This window comes from Pezoporus flaviventris, unplaced genomic scaffold (genome assembly GCF_033815535.1).
Source record: "Pezoporus flaviventris isolate CSIRO_AGI_PZ_B2104156 unplaced genomic scaffold, CSIRO_AGI_Pfla_v1 ptg000054l, whole genome shotgun sequence".
In the NCBI taxonomy this organism is placed as follows: Eukaryota; Metazoa; Chordata; class Aves; order Psittaciformes; family Psittacidae; genus Pezoporus; species Pezoporus flaviventris.
The window spans coordinates 4,290,623-4,311,007 of NW_026892602.1; the positions used below are offsets into that span (position 1 = coordinate 4,290,623).

The window sequence follows — 20,385 nt, forward strand, 5'->3', positions numbered from 1 at the left end:
GCAAGAGAAGTTACAGATAAAACTAGAAGTAAAATATATAAACCCACCTTCTTTTGAGGGGAGACGACAGACCCTACGGCACATTGACATAAATGCATACAAATACTTCTCTAAGCTCTCATCTGTTTTCTTATGTAGTCTAGCCATTGCTCTAAATTTGGTCCAATCAAATCGCCCCCTTTCTGGATCAAACACGACTCCAAATGTGGAAACAACTCTGTAGAAGTCAGCTTCTTCTCTTCTTGTCCATCTTGGTCAGCAAGAAAAAAAAAATAATTGAAAGTTGCGTCATTTTCTTCACTATTTCACACAACTAACAACTGTTATTTGTTTGCTATTTTTAATTTAAGTATGTATTAAAAAAAGTGTATTTGCATGCTGCACATACCTTTGCTGTCTTTCAATCTTAGCAGCCATCTTTGGATTTAAAGCAGCTTCCTCATATGGAGGCTGCATCATACTAGGTTGTACTGAGAATGCTGACTGGATCTGCTGGGCCTGCCTATTTTTACTCGTTCGCTGATAAGCTGTTATAAGGCGGCGAAGACGTGTTGTTAAGGCAGACTGAGTGGGCCAATAGATTTTGTCTCCTTCCATCATTTGCCCATCTATATTAAAACAAAGTCACAGCAAAAAAAACCAAGTTAAATACTGCTGGTTCCTATGGCTCTACACTAAGCAGTCTGAATACATTTTAGATTAAAGTCAGCAAAATGGAACAATTCAAGATTGACTGAATTAGCTCAGATTTGAAGTTTTATGTCTTTACCTCCATCTGCTATTACTAGATCACCTGGGGATGAAACATCATCCTGTAGGAAAACAGAAGTAAAGCAAAATTTAAAATGTAGCCCTCTCCAGAGGTTTAGGTTAAACTTGCATCTTATAGTCAATTTACGAATATGACAAAGAACAAGAGTAACAGACACTTCGGACAAATGGCCAACAATGCAAAGAGAATTACACAGCAATTCCCTCCCATGTCTTGCACCCACACAGCTGAAGAAACACTTGGAATAAGTTCTACAAATTTAGCTAAATATAGAAAAATGTAATAATTTTCTCAATGAAAAGGTAGAAGTATTACATTCAAAGAGTGTGAAAAGGAGCTTTTAATAGGTGCCTACTATACCTCTATGTCATCTTTAAACATTGCTGGTGCTGGTTTATATTCTGGATCTTCTACATCCCTGTTAGAATTTCAACACAAAAAAAAAAAAACATCTTAGTAATATTTCAGAAGTCCTCAAACTCTCTTCAACTAAGCAAAACTCATTTAAATTTAGCTAGATGGACTGTACTTCATTTTCCATTTGATATTAGGAGAATACTTCATGGCAGCTTTGGCTTGAACCTTGCCCCCTGCCCCCCCGCCTCCCCCCCGTTTCCCCAGTTCACTGTCTCATTCAAAGATATTCTTTATGACCACAGCTGCTAACCTCACTGATGAAGCAGTGAAGAAATGCAGTTTTCTCATTCAGTAATTACTAGTGATATTCAAATTGATCGACTGGGGTCACTGGTTAGCTATACAAGACTAACATGCCAAGCTTACTGACCTGAAGTCAAGTTAAAAAGGTCTGTAGTGCTCCATGCCTGTGAAGGCTTTTGCACTTCAGTGTCTAAGTAATACTTCTGATACAGCAACACAAGGTAGAGTCTTTGTTAACAATTAGTTGCTCCATTTTTCCTTTAACTGTGAAATCCCAAACTTCAGTGGTTCTGTTACACTGTTCCTAACTCTCTTCCACTCTCTGCAAGTAAAATCAAACTAGAATTCTTCACAATGACATCAAACTAGTATAAAACCAGTTCAGGAGAGAGTAATGTTCACCACAGAAATTCAGTCTTGTTTATTTCAAGGTCCTGAAACATTAATGCGCAATTTAAGTGCTCATACCCATCCATATAATCATTTGCCCTTTGTTCGGCAGCAACAGCTTTCTCATCTGGCTTGCCAACCCTTTCCAAGAAGCACAGTGCTGGGTCTGCTCTGATAGTGTTGTATTTTTCATAACCTATTAAAAAAAAAAGGTGGCATAAGTTCAACTTCCATAGTAAGTTGTAAAAAACTGAGCGTCGGGTTTTTGTATTGAGCGGTGGCAAGCACACACGTAGTCATCCATGTTACTCACCATGTTTAAAAACTCCAATTAGAAGTGATTTATCTGCATCTGCATCCCACCACTCAGCAGGAACTTCAGAGTGATCTGGCTCAGGGACCCAAACATCAATTTCACTAAGGAGAATCACCAACAGCACAACATCATCAATAATATTCAGAGGAAGAAATGAAGTTTTATATTCACTTTGTACATTTCTACTTTATGTGGGATTTTTACACTTCTCCAAGCATACATATACAGTAAGACCCTAAAAATAGCACTACAAATCATCCAGACAGCTTTATATTTTGTATTTGACAGAGACCAGTAACAGGGAAAAAATACGAAAGCAGAACCAGCATAAAATATTCTTCCTCTCTCAGTAAACTTTGGCAACTCCTGCAGTTTGTGCTTGCAAAACTTTGCAAACCAGGGATTATCTGTGTTTGTGTTTAACAGCACAAGATGGGATTGTTCTTCCACAAATGTCTGTAACACTTTTGTAAATCAAATTAAAACTTTCTATCCTCCAGAAGCTCCTGCAGCAGAGAGGTAAAGAATTTCCAAATGGCAATACTTCCAATTAAAAAAAATTAAATAAAAATTAATGGAACATGCAGCACTTAACCAAAAGCATATATAAAGAGACGGAAAACCCTGATAATTAGAATGTAAAGTAAAAAATTCTGTTTTCCACTCACTTATACAGTCTATTTGACTTAAATAATTTTACTTTATATAACTAAAGTCATAAATATGAATCAGGACTTCCCCATGTTGAATCAATACAAAGCAAACAGAGTAAACAAAAACATTTTTCTCACAGCCTAAGGATACAAATATTTGGGTTTAACATTTCCTATTTAGGTCCAGAAAGATTTCAGAGTTTTCATTTGATAGTTCACATTTGAAATAAGTAAGCAAAAAACTTCTCTATAGTTCACCTGGCATCAATTCCATTAAACACCTTTTGGAATTCATTACCAATGACTTCTTGTTTTAAGTAATACAGCATTCTTACACGAAGTAAGACCCTAAATGAAGAAAAAAGAAATACAAATATTAGCACTCTAAAAGCTTTCAATAGCTGCGCAGGTGGTTGCATTCTGTTATGATATCACAAAGCTTTCAAGTGATTTTCCTAAAACTTTCTCCAGTTGTAAGAGGACATAATCCTCAACTCAGGTCACCCAACACCCTTTATTGCAATCACTTTTACAGATTGTCTCATTGTGAATTCTAGGCAAAGGCCAGAGCCAGCACAACACTCCTCACTTGCTTCTTAAAATACTGCTAAGAACAAACTGCTATTTCCCTTTTCCTACTTAAAAGATATCTTCAGAAAGAACTGAGCAGCCTGACAGCATCTTTCAGGTCACCTTTTCATTCATTCTCAATTATAATTTGATGCATGACCCTGATGGCTTCGCCATGCTCTATTCCAATTCTTGACTAGTAGTATGAAATTTTTAGGCAGAGTATGAGACGTTTTGCTGCAGAAAAAAACGATTTATCTAAAACAAGCTCATGGCTATGAATGGGCTTTCAAAAAGCTAGTACCTCAGATTCCCAGAAGCCTAGAAAACATGCTAGGTAAAACAGCATGTAAGACTGAGGGGGCAATGACTTTACTGCTTTCTGTTTCTTTGCTAAGTGTTCCCAAAAACTTTAAGTGCTTTGGCTGCTGCAAGACTCCCCAAACATTCTTGCATCTCTTTCTCTATATGGGCACACACATGCAGAATTATTTTAAGTATTCTGAAATATTCAATTAACCTCCTAATATACTGCAACCTATTTATTCTGATCAGGCTAACACTATTAAACTTGTTTCTTTATAGTTCTGCAAGTATTCTGAAGTCTAAGAAAATAAGCAATTAGAATAAAAGAAGAATCTTTACATAGACATTGAAAGACATCCATGCTTCAGCTACTGCTTACTTGTTGCAATGGTGTTTTATGTGCTTTTTGTATCCTTCATCTTGCAACAGATGTTCTGGATTGTATTTTCGAAGCCATTCTGCTTTGTGTATATCAAAAGTGCTAGCCTGGGTCTTCACTTTTTTTCCTTTTCTTCCTCTAGGCACAGGGGCTGATAAGCCTGTATAATTTAAAATACAATACAGCAACAGGTAGGTATAGATCCTATGATACTTATATTTCCTATATCCTATGCCAGTATTGGGACCTGCAGTGCAGAAAATATACTAGTGTCACAGCTTCTGGATTTGAGGGTTTTTCCTCTGTTGTTTCTTAGAACATCTCTGGAGTACATTTCATCAGCTAAGGACAAAGCAGGAGAGGGGGTATGAAAGCAGAGTGTGATCTCACCTACTCTGAAACAGAGCAGGTTCTTATGAACTGAAACAGAAATAAAGCTTACACAGAGCACACCAGTCCATTTGGGTAAGCTATCAAACAGATATCCTATCAGTTGAATTGCATATCTGGAATATACTTCCTTTATTCAAATTAGGACACACAGAATTCTTAGCTAATTTTATCTCAGTGCCACAGACATACTATATGAAGGTACTTCACTGCAGAAACACAGAAGACCTTACCAAGGTGATTCTGCAACTCTCGTGTTTGCCCATCCTCTGTTGGTGTAATAAGATCCCATATAAAACTTTTTATTTTCTCATCTCCTCTGTAGTGAACGAGACAATAGGCTAATAGAGCTCGGCAGATTATCTCCACATCCTGTTCATTCAGCTGTCTCTTGAAGCGGCCATGTGACAAAATTTCTCTCCATCGACCCCACCTAGTCCAAAGTGAAACACAGATCAACACTTCAAACTCAAAAACGCTTGGACAGCCGATGTACTTCTATTACAAAAGGGAGTCTCTCTGTAAAATATATGGCTTTCCACTTTTTTTCCTTCACCTTAAGCTATTGAGTGGAAACATGAAAATAACATTTGTGACAAAACCCCGACATATTTAAACAAACAGTTTCAACAAAACCTGCCTGTTAACAAGAATATGGATTACTGTAAAAAAAAAATGGCTTCTAAGACCCAAAACTGATGGGAACTCATACTGATAAGCAAACACAAGGTAGGTAAGAGAAGACCTAAGATTTTATTTCCAACACAGCATGCCCAATTTAAGCATGTTTAAAATAACTGGTTGGGATTTCAGTTCCTATCTGCATCTCATGGGAGGGCAAGATGTTCTACAATTATAAACATTTAAGTCACCTCCCAAGCTTTTATTTCAGATGTTTACAGTTCTGAGCCTCCTTCAGCATTTACTATAATGATTTTTAGAGAGACTACTGTAGTGCCCATGTTAAATATCATTATCTCCTTTGCAGAAGTTTCCACCTCTCTTTAACACTTCTTCAATTGCAAATTTTCAGAAAGATTTATACAGGATGCATGATAAATTCACATAAATTTATATTCTAGATAAATTTTATATATACCAGGTAATTGTCACTATAGCTAAAAGTTACTCCAAAATAACAGTCAGGACATAAAAAAATAGTACTTTTCAAGAACTTCCTAGAATGAAGAAGGATGTATACAATACCCGTAGACCAGCAAGTTTTTTTCCACCCGAAAGCACTCTGTTCTTCCATATCCATTGGAACGGTCACAGGGCCTGCGGAGTTTTGGTTTTTCATCACCCTCACTCTCCACCTCAGACAACTCTGCCAGCTCATCCTTCGTAGCACTGAAGGGCCGTGTTTGTTTCCTAATTCTTGGGGTATCAATAACCAGGCTGTTCTGCAAAATTTCCAACAGATCTTATCAGAAGAAAAACTTACCAATTGTTTCTAAGCAGACGGCTTCAATTCAATTTCAATCTAATGTCAATAAATACTGATATTATTGTCAATATTCGACAATCGAAAAATTGGCATTAATGTCAGTAAGTATTTTGTAAAGAAATCACATTAAACACCCATAAAGCAAGTAAAACGTTTTGTGGTATTTAAGGCAACAAAAATCGAGTTTCATACCATGATACCAGTATATTAGTTATAAGCAATACTGAATACCTCATCTGAGCTTAGTATTTACACAGACCATGCTGCAGTCTCTGTAAATAAAAAGGGGCAAAACCTTTTTAGAGCCAACTACATGGGAATGTCTTAAAGTATAGCACACAATGTCCAGTATTGTAAAACTGACAGAATTATTAGTCAGCTATTTTGCAGATTCCAGCACAGAATTTACAGACAGAAACGGCAACCAGAACATTTACACACTTTCAAACCATTTCCAGTCCTTCATCAACAATCAAAGACCCCCAAACTCTTTCAGGACAGGAAGTAGCTAGGAAATACTAAAGCTCTCAGCAGGTTGATTACCCATGCACCAGCTAACCAGCACAAGAAGTCTGATTTGTTGAAACAGTAAACAAAAAGGACCAGAAATTTTATACCTACTATTTCAGAATTCAACAGCAAGCACATACTTGAAAAAACGTGTTAAAAAGAGAAGTACTTACTCTACCACTGATGGCATCTATATCTATTTCTGCTTTTTTGGCCCATTTCTGCCAGAAGTTGGGATCATCTAGTGAAATGTCAGTCCTGTTTCCAGAGGCAACAAAACTAGCCTGTAAGAAATAAAAATAAATCTTACCAACATCATACACCAAAAGTTTGTCAAGTTTGAATATTTTGGTGTTGTGAAGACTGTATAACCTTATTTCATCAAGTCTCTCAAGCAGCTGTTAAGAGTTCAGACCCTACTTACAGTGCCAAGAACTCCTCCTCCCCCTTATATTATGCATCTGATTTAAAAAATTATCAGAAAAATCTAATGAACTCTTATGCAAAATCAGGAGAGAACATTAAGCAGCAAGATTCTTCTAAGTCTGAATCTAAATTACTTCAATGGAAGAAAACAGAATGTTTTGAAGAGGCTTATCAGCATTTGGGGATTTCATCTCATGCAAAAGTACTCGCTTGAGGGAAATTTCAAAGGAGTGTTTAACCCACCAACAATCAAAGCCTGAGAGCACAGAACAAGCTTAATTTCAGAAGGCATTTTAAACCCCTTAATTCACTGCTTTTGGAAAAGAAGTAGAAACATGTAAAAATTCCTAAGTCTTCTGATAACAAAGACAGTGATGATGATCATCTTTAGAAGGCTGTTTCTTATTTAAGCCACAACAGGCAAGAGACAAGAGAATCTAAGTTATAAATACTATTTTAAATGTGATATATATACATTGCATTCTTACAAGGTTTTTTTGCTTTGCCTTTGACAGGAGGTAGAACTGTCACACAACTGCATTCATGAAGTACCCCCATTACAAGCTAAGTTATAATATTTTTAATTTTATTTTTTAATTTTAATTTACCTGAATTTGTTTTTGTTCTGATTCATATTTATAATTACTTTGGGAATTAAGGAGTCCAAACTTACCTTTTGTTCTGTTCATCCAATTTTCCAGCATAGGTTTTTTGAATGCTATGATATTACTGTTTTTCTCCTCCCCAACAAAAATTACAAAGCGTCAGTCCAATTTTATTCTAGACTATTGCTCCTAAGACCTAACACTCTCAGCCCTCCCCATGCACACACACATGTATATATATATATAAGTTTACACACTCTCTCTACCCCTTACTATTTCAGAAGCTTTTATATTTTGCTTTTCAAACTCCTACCACAAAGTTCAAGATTCAAACTATATCCAATGCGTAGGCATTTCTAAAATAAGCCTGACAATTTTTCATCTTATTATTGTCTTACATACATTTTCCCCTACTTAATGTACTTGAATAAAAACAGATCTATAAACAAAGCTGTTTTAATAGTCTTGGTTAATGCAGTCCATTTTATCTAACACAAATCCTAGCCTTTTCAAAAAGCAGCACATCGCTGTTATTCATCTTTGCTCAAGTGTGCTCTTTGCATCTGGCATTTACACAATCTGTATGTGCATCACTGACTTTGCTATGTGCATGTTAGTATAAACAGATAGTTGTAAGAACGCAAAAAAATGTGTTTTTAACACACACACACACATATATATTAAATACAAGTAAACATGACTTTTCTTTTTCGAAAGCATAAGCCTTACAACATTGGTTACATTTACAGCTCTGTACTGTCAAAGAACAACTTGCTGCTCCCACACCTTGGCAAATGTGGAGCCCCTTCCTTCTGATTCAATCGTGATAGTTTTAGTACGACGCTGCAGAATTTGGTCAATGTCTTCCTCACAAAATTTAGAGCCTTCATCTTCTTCATCCATAATGGCACCATATGCACCTCTTCGAAGCAAGTCTTCAATTTCTTTTTTAGAGAGTTGTTGGATCTGAGCAAATAAAATACGTTTTAGACAGTTAATGAAAATATTCCCCACAGTCTTTTCTATTCTCCTTTTCACTGCTTCTGCAACTGAACTCTGCCTTACAATTTATAAACTTAAAATCTGGATCATTAAAAGCTAAGAGAACAGTCTGGTTGGCAGCTGAAATAACTTCTTCTGTGGTTACAGTTCACATTTTTACAAATATGTGTCTTTTTTGTTTTGGCTGTTCCAACACAAATTTAAGAAAATTACCTCTTAGTACTAGATGCAAATCTCATCTTAAAGTAACATAGTATGTTAATATGAGAAGATACTAGGAAACAAAGCAAAACTTTTCTCCTTGTTTTTACTTTGACATTATCTACATTGGACCTTAAGAAGCAAGAAATAGCAAGACTTATCAGAGTAAGTGACTACATATAAAATTATGTCAATTACACTGTTAGTCTGCATAACCCAAATGCAAATGACAGAGAAATGGTAGCTTTTGTAATTTAAAATAGTTCCCACATGATTACCAAAGCAAAAAGAAAGTTATTTCAAGAAACATCTACATACACCACCAACACTGTTTTCTCTTCCACTCATACTCTGTAAGACAGCTTTATCCAGTCCCAGTTTCAGACTCGCTCTGTCAAACATCTCTCTTTCATAGGAATTCCGCGTTATCAGTCTGTAGACCTTCACTGCTTTGTTCTGACCAATCCTGTGACAACGGGCTTGAGCCTTTTGAAGGGAGAACAGAACAGCAGCAAGAATTTAGACTTATCTAGGAATAAGACACTATTAAGAAATTTTTTCTGTTGTAATGCAGATGAACATCTGATGAACAACAACATGAACTCAGAATGAAGACAACTCACATAAGTACATGAAAGCTACTAGACATTTTCTGCATTGTGAACAGTTTTCTAAAAACAGTGCGATAAGTAAATGCAGATAAATGATCTGTGCTGAATGCTACTGGATGGTATTTCTCTTGCAGTAACACTACATAAAAAGACATGCTAGTTCTTAACTTATCTGATCTCCAAATATAAATGGTAAAGGAGTTGTGACTTGAGACTGGATTCAATTTCAGCAACCAACTCCTAGATTTGATTAATTCAAATTATGTTTCTTAAAACATATTATTCCTATACTTTAACTAAACAGCTCTATTTCCACGAACTGTGTTAGTCGGTATATGCAAAATCTAACCCCCCAGTTCAAAGAGTCAAAGTCTTAGGGGTTTTATCAACTCACTGACTTAGTTTACCTGTGTTGTGCTTTCCCAGAGTAATCAACATGAAAGAAAACATTAGAATACAACCAAACCGAGAAGACATCTCCCATCTAAGCAGGAAGTATTCATCAAGAAACATTAAACATGGGCCTTAAAAACCCTGAACGTTCTAAAATGATGCTTGTTCAAAATGGAGACAATATTCCAAGTGACCAATTTTTGTTTCAACTTTTTAGGCTTCACTATTACGCTCAAAGGAATTTACCTGCAGATCATTTTGAGGATTCCAATCAGAATCAAAAATTATACATGTATCTGCTGCAGTCAAATTAATGCCCAAACCACCAGCTCTGGTACATAGAAGGAAAACAAAACGGTCTGAATCTGGTTTGCTGAACCGGTCAATGGCAGCTTGTCTGAGATTGCCTCGTACTCGCCCATCAATTCGCTCATATAAGTATCTGAAAATTGCCACAGATACACACACACACACACAAAGAGGGATTAGAACAGATCTCCTGCTTGCATATTTATTCTTTACAGTGAATAAAAGTGTATCAACTAACTCTGATTATCAGAGGGTAACATAACCAGGAATCACGACAGAACTTGGATGTGTGTAGTACCAATACACATCAGCATGTCCAAACAGGGAGCATTTTAAGAATAGTTCTGAACTTCCTTCACTAAAGTAAGTACCTGATTAGACATACTAGGAAACACATATTGACAGGCTAGTTAGCTGCATTAAAACACACCATCACCTGAAGTCACATGCGGACACTTACAAGTTTTTCCCATGCTGCTATGATTAGATCCCCCCGCCTTGAGATCACACTAGCAGAAAAGTAAACTTTTGTATTATATACCAAGTTGTCTGCATGTGTTAGCAGTAGCCAAGTAACCAGCTGAAAGCAGTCCCTAGTGAGCTGTCACTGGACAAACTGCATATTGATTCTGTCAAGATTAAGAGAAATGGAACAAAAATGACATGACAGCACCTCTAACAGCCTTTATCAAGGCATCAATGAATCCAGAGCTTCCTAAAGTAAACCCAGTAAATTTAAAAGCCTGAAATAGAACTGTCATTTTTCTGATCTTTGATAGTTACAAAGACTCCCTTGAAACTTCTGAAATCAAGTGAAACACCTAAAAAGGGAGCAAACACTTCTGTAAATTGTATATGGAATAAGATGCTGAATGTGTATCTACTGGTCAAAAAGCCTCAAAACCATTTTCCTTCTAATCTGCTAAAAAATGGCACAGCATCCACAGGACCACAGGTGTTCTGGCAATCAGCCACCTCCTACAGTCATGAATTCTGTTAAGGATGAAGTCTAATCATGTGCGCACTCTAACATTTCTAATCAAACAGTAGCACAGAGAAAGTTTTACCTCCTATGGATTTCAGAAGATTCTACCTGCAGATACGATGCACTAGTCTAGATGTTACTATTTTACAGAATATTTTCCATACACTACTCTAAAATTAGTCTATTAAAATCAAGCATACAAAACCTGTTGAGCTCACAGTTGAAACAGACTGCTTTATGAAACAAAAAACATAGAAGCATAGAAGTTATATACATTCTTCACAAAAGGAGATTTTACTATAATCTACTAATACATTCCAGTATCCACTGCAGGAAGGCTTGACATTTTCACTGACTTTTATTTTTTAATGTGTTAACTCTATATTACTAGGTAGTTTACTGACAAATACACACTTCAAAGCAAAATGTACATACCAACAACTAGACCATTAAAAACCCAGAACTGTGCCTTTTAATATTTTTTTCAACTGTTGATATAGCAACAGTTGATTCTAATCAAGGTTAAGGTGAGATTTTACGTGCTAAAGCTTTACATGTATTATTTAGTCACGTGTTTAAATTTAAGCTCTTAGGTTTCTACAGAGTCAACAATATAAACAAATGGTGCTATTGTATGTGACAGCAAAAGCCAAGCTAAGGAGCTGCTTTATGGCTAGCAGTTCAGTTGTGCTCCAGAATTCAAAGCAGTAATAATTTAGGAGAGTTGGGAAGCAAAATTTTATTTTTACATTAATAAGAAGCAAGCCTCCAGTTGTTTACCATTTTGTATTTAAATTCTGCTAGGAATAAGGAGCTGCATTACCCCTGTCTGGTCAAAGTTCAACAAGATGTAAATGAAAAACACATTGTATGCTTTCCAGGGTTTGGATGAGCAACCCTGAGCTTGGACTTACTTGCCTTCTGACAGGCAATGTATAAACAGTACATACATAGTAAAACATTTAATAGAAAAGGAAACAAACTGACGGTTTTGCAGATTATCTTAAGTTTTACTGCATCTTTCTATGTTTTGTGTTTGTTACAGTTATCTAAAGGAACATCCTGACTTAAGAAGTTAGCCTTTATATCAGCATGGTGTGCTGTGTTACTTGAAATCAGATGCTGTGTTGCTTTAAGTCCCTGTTCTCTGTGATATGCTAGCCTTAGTTCTTGCTCTCTAGAGCATAACCGAAGCACCCAGAGTCTATTGTATATAGGATGAGTTATGTGACAACCTGGCAAAGTAGAAATCTAGCTAGCCAACTTGGCAACAAAACTTACTTTAAAGGTGACCTTATGTAAGCCGCCTTCATTATACTACTAAAAAACACACCCACAGATTGATTAGACCCTTGCCTAGGTGAAGACCCTTCCCGTGCACAAGTGTAGTAACAGAATGATGCTACAGATATTATTGTATGCAAATCACTAACCAATCATTGTAACTGGGAATGTACTACCTTGTAATTTTTGTGCATAAACATAAGAATGAAATCAGCACTGGGTGTGCCTGATTTGTGGAAATTCCACCTAGCACCTGACTGCTTCTACTGTTACACTGGTGTTAAGGAGTTTTATTCTCCTGATGTGGAGACAAAGGCACATAGTTTACTCAACAACCTCTCTTTAGTTTTCCAAAGTTTTTAATTTGTTGGTGAAAAAGTGGGAAGCCCCTACAGCAAGTTACAGTGATTAGTCAGAAAGAAAAATTTCCCACCTTTGGTGTGGTGTAATCACCGATCCTGCACTAATATTCAAAGATATGCCCACAGAGAACAGTATAATATAGGAGACAGAATATGCAGTATCTTACCTTTTATGTATAAGGTAATCCTCCAATATATCAAGGCAGCGTACCATTTGAGAGAAGATAAGGACTTTGTGGCCTCCTGCTTTCATTTTTGGAAGAAGTTTATCAATAAGAACCAATTTACCAGCAGACTGGATCATTGCTTGCAGATGGAAGTCTGGAGCACTTGGGCTGTATGTTTCTTTAAACTCCCCAAGGATTTTCTCTTCAGCACCTATTAAAAAATTTATTTCTCTATCTATAGGTGTATCTACACAAATACTCCGTATATTTAGAAGGCTAGGTTACCTAAATCAGTGCCTATACTCTAAATATCACCCTATTAGTCACTGCTGGAGACAGAGCAAAGTTCTGGATGGATCTAAAGTCTAGCAAGAACACCTATTTCTATAAGTAGTACTTAAGTAGTCTTTAAGTTTTTAAGCAGAGCACCACAGAGCATGTTCTAGTACAGCTAGAAAGAGGTAACCCCCACAACTACAAAAATGAAAATACTTGTTCTTATGCGTTGTATAAAAAAAAAAAAAGAACCACAAGTTCTTTTGTCTCTGTGATATTTTAAATGGGACATGAATCTTAAGACAATATTTTGAATACTGTTGGACTTCATGATCTTAAAGGTCTTTTCCAATCTAGTTTATTCTATGATCTTGTGATTTTTCTGAAGTCCTACTACAACTGAAATCATAGCAGGAACTTCAAGAGCTTAAAGTATATTTTCTTGCAAGCAGGAAAACCACACAAATTGGGAAAGGCAATAAAGACAGACACAGACCATATCACTTGCAAGAAGCATTTAAAGTTAGCTCTAGGAATTTTTCATACTGCTTTCAAAGAGATGTAATATTTCCATGAGATAACTGCTTCTAAATATTCTGTGAAGTCCTACAAAACAAGTTCACATTTCAGGCTTCGAATATGCAACCGCCTCACAACTTTGCCTTATGTTTATAAAAAACATGCTTCCACCTAATCCACTCCTTGGAAAGTCTGATGAAAGCGTTTAAAAACTACAATAAAAGTTCTGATATATTTTAAATGAATGTACAAAAGTAGTAAATTCAAAAATAAATAAAATAAATGAACTCCATCAGTCTTTAGCATGTATTTACCTTTGATGAGATAAGGGTGATTACAACACTTTCTGAGTTCCATCATGGTGTTAACCAGGTTGGGTACATTTGCTTGTCCTGCTCCTTTGGATAAGAAAGCAAAATTTTTCTCCAAAATCGCACGATAATATTTCTTCTGAATGTTAGTTAGTTCTACTTCAATTATAGTTTCTTCTTTAGGAGCCAGCTTTTTTTCTACATCTTCCTTTAATCGTCTGAGCATCATAGGTTTCAGGATAGCTTGTAGTTTCTGAACCTAAATGAAATACAGCAGTTTGTCAGAACATGAAAAGTAATAGCGTAGTTTAATGAAACATTTTGATCTCCGTATCATTAATTTTTTTCCTAGACTTGCATAAAATAATTGCCAGGTGGCATCTTACCTTATTTTTAACCTCAAATGACTGAAAAATGTTTTCAATGTACTCAAAAAAATGTACCTTTTTAACATTTGTCTGCAAAGGCTCTCCCTGCAAAGCAGAAAACTTCAATTCTTATTATTCTCACTAGTTGCCAAATTCGCAAAACTGGCCCAAAAAAGTAAAAGTAATTCTTTAATATAAAATATCATACTTCACTGATTTCTACTGCCTGCACAGTTTAGAGGAACTGCATGACAAAAGATCTTACAGATGACACATGGCAAGTGAAAGGGAGGGTAGGAATCAAGAACCATTACTATCCAGAACAAAACTTCTCCCTTCAGGGAAGTCACTTTTACACACTGAAGCTCAAAGTGAACTTATGCACTATGCAATACCTGTTCCTCTGTTTTAAGGTCTCCAAATTCTTGCATGAATGTAGATTCAGCAGGAAACCGCAATGGTTCAAGAAAATGAAGGAGGCTAAATAGTTCTTCTACTGTGTTCTGCAGCGGGGTACCTGTTAACAGCACTTTATGCTCCTACAATAGGAAACAAAAAACTTACATGACCATACGTGCACATATTTGCAAAAACTTCTGTGTTAAGTCTGAGTGTCAAAACCTGAAAATACCAGTTCTGCGTGTAACTAAGTACACACATAATACAGATAAACAGACTTATCAAGAACAACAGTATTTTCTACTAGCTTTTCTTTAAATCCTGACTTCCTACATCTGTAATGAAGAAATGACTGAACAATTGCACCTGTAATATTCATGTATGTATAATCCTCCCTATTGTGTGGAAAATATACATGCCAAGCATGTATCAGAAAGCAAACAACTACTGAGAACATTTAGCAACAAGTGTATCAAAGTAATAAAGTCAATTAAACAATGCAAAACTAGTCACTGTGGATCCTGTAGTAATGCAACAGAAGCCTCAAGATTCATGGCAGTATCTGCTTTTTAAAATATTTCACTAAGTTAAATAAAACCTTAACTACAGGACTAGACAATAATTCCTCTTTAAACTCTGCTACTTGCTTTTATTGTTAAAGAACTTGTTTAAAACTTGCACAAAACTTGTCATTTATTATCATATTGTACTTAACAGGAATCAAACCCCAAAAGTGAAATGTTACTCACAAGGTTCATTAATTTTAGTCCTTCCAAGAGTTTGCAGTTTTTGTTCTTCAGTCTGTGAGCTTCATCAATAATAACGCACCGCCACTCAACTGCATTTAACTCTGGGCACCCACCAAGAATCATTTCAAAAGTTGTGATAATGGCTTGGAATCTGTAGGTACCTCGAATGATACGTCCCTAGAGATTCATCAACACACGGAAGTTGTTACATTACTTCAACTGTATTTAAAGATTTTTGTTGTTGAAGTTTTATCACCAGATGTGGGATAAGTTGTTTTGTCATTCCATACACATGTATTTTATCTCTGTAACTCTGTAATTAATACTAATGAGTAATTATCCAAAGCCACAAATCCAATATTGTCTAACCAACCATAAACTTTTAAGCACTTTTAAATTACAGTTACAACCATCTAACAGAACTGTCTCAAAAAGGTGTATGTAAATAATATCACTTTTTTAACCCTGGGAAAATCTGAAAGACTATATCACAGGAAAAGCCTTACATTCAATTGAAACATATGACAGTGTTACATTTAGCATTCATACAGTAAGTAATATAAGTATCACCTGAGGACTAAATGAACGCTTTTTACCCAGCTTATTCGACTTGGTTGGTCTGACAATGAGAATATGTAAGGCCTTCAATATGGCAGTACACAGTACGTCACTGGAGAATGAGAATGTCATTTTAATATTTAGTACTACTTAAAAAAGAAGAGCTTTGAGTGTTTTGAGCCCTATCAGTTCTGTAGAATTACAATGTTTCAGTCATGATTTATAAAAACTTTATTTATACAGAATATACAGAATGGGAAAAAAAACCAAACAACCAAAACCAAACCCCCAACGTTTTAGAAGAGTCAAATTTCAAGGGGTTTTCCATGTCATTTAATGTGAAGTATTCCAGGCAGTAAAGCAAACTGTACACAGACAAAGACAGGAAAAGGAAATCAACAGCTACATAAAGGTGATGTACAGCTTAATCAGCTGTACTTCTGTTCTCACTGCTTTTCATATTCAGGACCCAACTGCAACCATCTGTGCACATTTTAATCTCCACACAAGTACCAGCATCACTGCTATTCAATTGCAGAATTACTCAGCATGCTAAAAACAACCTGTATCTTGCTGCAACCACTTCCACAAAATTTACTCAGTAAGGATATGCTAAAGATTCTGGCATGTAAAAAGCTTAACTAACACATGTAATATAAAATGACCTTCAGTAAGACGTATGTATGGATAACGTAAAGTATGATTTCACTACTACTACCAGAAACAGGTTTTGGGTAGGTTACAGCGTACAAGTCTCATTAGATTACCTGTGAATCCCTGAAGTACATTTCATACTGCTGAATCATCTGCCTGCTGATCATGCTTCCATGATACACTACAACATTAAGGTCAGTCCACGTGCGAAATTCTCTTTCCCAGTTTGCTATGGTGGAAAGCGGAGCTATGATCAGAAAAGGCCCTCTTATACCAGCCAGGAGGATTTCATAGAGGAATGTAATTGACTGAATGGTTTTGCCAAGACCCATTTCATCCGCTAAAATGCAATTTCGCCTGAAAACAAAATATATTTGTGATTAGCATCAGAGAAAGTACAGACACTAAAGCTATCACTCAAACGGGCAATTTATAAAAACAAAGTCAGGTTGTCAAATTGTCAAAATTGGGGCACTATAAAAGATGCTTGCAAACTTTTCCTGGTTAAGTTAACTCAGCACACAAAATTACAAGTTTTCAATCATGTTTAGTACTGGCAAAACCTGAGAATATTCCATTAGGTTCTCCTAGAAAAAGATTCAAAAAGTATTCTTTCAGAGCTGTACTGGCCCTAATTAATGGAGTTCAAATCGATCAGATTTCCTATCCTTAACACTAACCTTGACAAAACTGCTAGAAATTAATGAAGATTCCCTGAAAGTCACAGATGGAAAGTATTTCAGCTACACTCACGTAAAAGGAACACATCATAGCATTACTGCCAAATTTCCCTTCTTGTTTCCAGAACTCAGACAGATGTATATAACCACATTACCATATGAAATACCACTAGGTGCTCACCCTCAGCCATACGTTCCAGCCCTTCAAGCTATTTGCACACCTGCTCACACAGCTATGTAGTGCCTGACTAAGAATTAAAATAAACAGTATGGTGAAATCATATGCTCTCTGACATCATCTCTACAGAGGACAGGCAACTGATATTTAGAAATAAAGCAAGCAGGAAGATTCATGAAGAGAAATCCAATTTAGATACAAAGAAAATACATTGTTCTGGGAAAAAAAAAAATCTCGAAGGCTATTATATTCCCATTAATGTATCACAGCATTATTTAACAAAAGTTACCTTTAGTTTATAACACAGAAAACACAATTATTTATTAGCCTTAATTTTGAAGAAACATACCTTTATTTGGGTAATTTTGAAGAGAGATAACTCTATTAGAACTTATCCTAGAAATTATTTTGAAATACACAAGAGTTTCCAAACTGTTCAAAAAATTCTGAAAGCTTGTACTTTGGTGGAAGTTGGTTTTTGCTTTAATTACCTCACAGGCCTTGAAAATGTATTTTCAATTATGTTATAGTCTTTTAAGATTTCCTTTTTGTTATTCTTGTGGCTCAAAACATACTTGTACACCCAAAGGAATAGAAATTATTTTTTTCCAGTTACAACCTTTGTGCTGTAAGACAACCTTTGAGCTATAAGCAGAGAGGTTAACATAAATTTAACTCAAGCTGTACTCATCCTCCTTAATACTGGTTCACACCATGCGGGTTTAAAGCTTACATTAAAAAACATTCCATGGATATACCTATTGTACCAGTTGAATAGGAGCCAGTTAAGTCCTTCCAGTTGATATTCCCTGAGCTGATTGCCATTTTTATATTCCCTGGAGTGTTCTATCTTCTTCCAGGAGTTTGGAGGTGGTCGGTCCTTTAAGGGAAAGATTAATACATGTGCAAATTGGTACATGCTTTATTTTCCAAAATGTTTTAACCCATTATTTCCAAAGTGTAACAACTTAGATTTAGAATGCAATTATTCAACCTTAAAACTGCGAAGGTGTTAACATTACTTACTAATTTAATAGTCTGTGGAAACCTGAAATTTGCATTTATTTATCAATATAAAGTAGTACTTTTTAAATTAATAATATCAAGCAACTGATATCTAAAACTAGGAATGCAAATAGCTTGGCACTGGCAATTTGAAACACTAATTCACCTATACAAGAAACTTCAAGAACATACTAAGTTTCACTCTGGAAGCTCTAAGAAAAGCTGTCCTATAACTGAGTATCTGCGACTACCAAAATCCTCAAAGTCTGAGTAATGCTGGCTGCTGGCACTACCCTGAAGCTGTATGGGCAACCTGCACCGAGTTGCTGTGATCCTGCCCTTTCTTTCTAGCACTTGCCATGGTCACTTCTGATCACTCCATCTCACAGTCAGCTGATTCAGGAAGCTAACACCAAGAATATAAACAAGTATACTTGTGAGTGGTTTAGTTCCCTGAATCTACTTCACCGTGAGATTGGATGGAAGACATTATAAGCCCATGTAAGATCATGATGCAAAGGACAGGATGAAACAGACTGTAACAGTATCATGGTATATCATCATAATGTCCCTAGCAAGCTAACAGAAAGCTGAGAAGCTATATAAACACACACAAATTCCCAAGCCTGGAGACTCAACTGCCTGGCCATTAGCTTAGCAGGCAACTGAGCAGAGAAATTTTGAAGTTCTTGACTGGTATAAGGTAGGATTTCTAGTGGAAAACACTCTCTTGGAATAGCTTCTGCTTTGTACCTTGAAGAAACCCACACATTCAAGAGAAATATTTTTAGTTATGAGCTTTTATGATCAGCTGCACTCCCCCCATTTCTAAGTTTTTATAAAAGCTTGCATTCACTCTAGACTCATGTGGCCTGATCTGCCAGCTCTGAATTTCAGAGTTGAATTTTATACCTCTTTCTTGCCAATGTCAGCATCACCTGACACCCATCTCTGAGCTGTAGCTGCCCCTCCCTAGCAGTTGTGGCTTCCTCCCCTCTCTCAAAACACCCATCTGTCCACTCCCCCACATCAGGAACAGCCACGCTCCCACTCGCACGGCTGCTGACAGCAAACACTTTCTTGTAGTTGCTGGAGCCTGGAACAGAAAATACTTGTTGTTGATGCTAAGATGACTGTCAGTTGTACAGGTGCACTTTAGCTCTTTGGTCATCTTTTTCTCTCAAAGCCAAATATGGCAACAGAGAGGTATAAAAAGCCCTTCTTCCCACATGCCAAAATGGCAGGATTTAAAATAAATACTAGAAAAATTAACTAAATATAATGTGAACATGTTAGTCGTGACTACTGTCATTATCCATAGATGCAAAAACTTAAAAAAGCCGACAGATGAGAACACTGTGAGTATTCAGTTGTATAAAGTAAGTTAGAACAAGTGTGGTACTACACCACACACAACACTCGTCTCACTCTGGCAATGACATACAGGACTTCAAATAGAAGTATTTTGTTTTCTCCTGCTCTGTAAGACAGAAGATTCATAATTTAAAGATAAAACACATTTATTAGATGCAATTTTCTTCCTTTCAGCTAGCCATTTACGACAAGAAGAAAAGTAAAAACAGGAAGTAATTACGGAATCTGTTTGACAGATCTCGTTTGCCAATTTCTTTCAGTGTCAAAGCACAAGACTTAACCCTGTTCATTATGTAAAGGATGTTTATTCTGTTTCCTCGTCTTAATACTGTTTAGAGTCTGTGATAACCAGTTTCAATGTACTGCTCCTCACTCAAAGTGAGTTATAGCTATATAGTAATATTTTTTCCTAAACATTAATAGAGTAACAAATTAGAGTATTTATCTATGCATACCTGAAAATATAATTATTCATAAGTAACAAAGCACAAAAAACCTTTACACAGAATGCCAAAAAGCCTGATGTTTTAACACAGAAGCTTAAAGTTGGAAAAAACATATCCAATTTGCTAAGAC

The 20,385-nt window shown here is 36.1% G+C and overlaps 1 protein-coding gene across 2 annotated transcripts in view; it reads right to left on the reverse strand.

Moving 5' to 3' along the window:
* The window catches only part of CHD9 (chromodomain helicase DNA binding protein 9), an 80,919-nt gene that overhangs the window by 15,856 nt on the left and 44,678 nt on the right, over positions 1–20,385 (reverse strand). For both annotated transcript variants that reach the window (XM_061469047.1, XM_061469048.1), the window contains 20 exons: positions 18,189–18,310; positions 16,686–16,929; positions 15,361–15,537; positions 14,608–14,751; positions 13,848–14,103; positions 12,739–12,949; positions 9,878–10,073; positions 8,946–9,113; positions 8,211–8,390; positions 6,567–6,677; positions 5,643–5,839; positions 4,670–4,869; positions 4,047–4,206; positions 3,050–3,139; positions 2,136–2,239; positions 1,901–2,018; positions 1,133–1,190; positions 770–812; positions 389–608; positions 48–250 (listed from right to left, as the gene is read on the reverse strand). In XM_061469047.1, the coding sequence (XP_061325031.1) occupies positions 48–250; positions 389–608; positions 770–812; positions 1,133–1,190; positions 1,901–2,018; positions 2,136–2,239; positions 3,050–3,139; positions 4,047–4,206; positions 4,670–4,869; positions 5,643–5,839; positions 6,567–6,677; positions 8,211–8,390; positions 8,946–9,113; positions 9,878–10,073; positions 12,739–12,949; positions 13,848–14,103; positions 14,608–14,751; positions 15,361–15,537; positions 16,686–16,929; positions 18,189–18,310 (3,202 nt within the window). The remainder of the gene's footprint in view (positions 1–47; positions 251–388; positions 609–769; positions 813–1,132; positions 1,191–1,900; positions 2,019–2,135; positions 2,240–3,049; positions 3,140–4,046; positions 4,207–4,669; positions 4,870–5,642; positions 5,840–6,566; positions 6,678–8,210; positions 8,391–8,945; positions 9,114–9,877; positions 10,074–12,738; positions 12,950–13,847; positions 14,104–14,607; positions 14,752–15,360; positions 15,538–16,685; positions 16,930–18,188; positions 18,311–20,385) is intronic.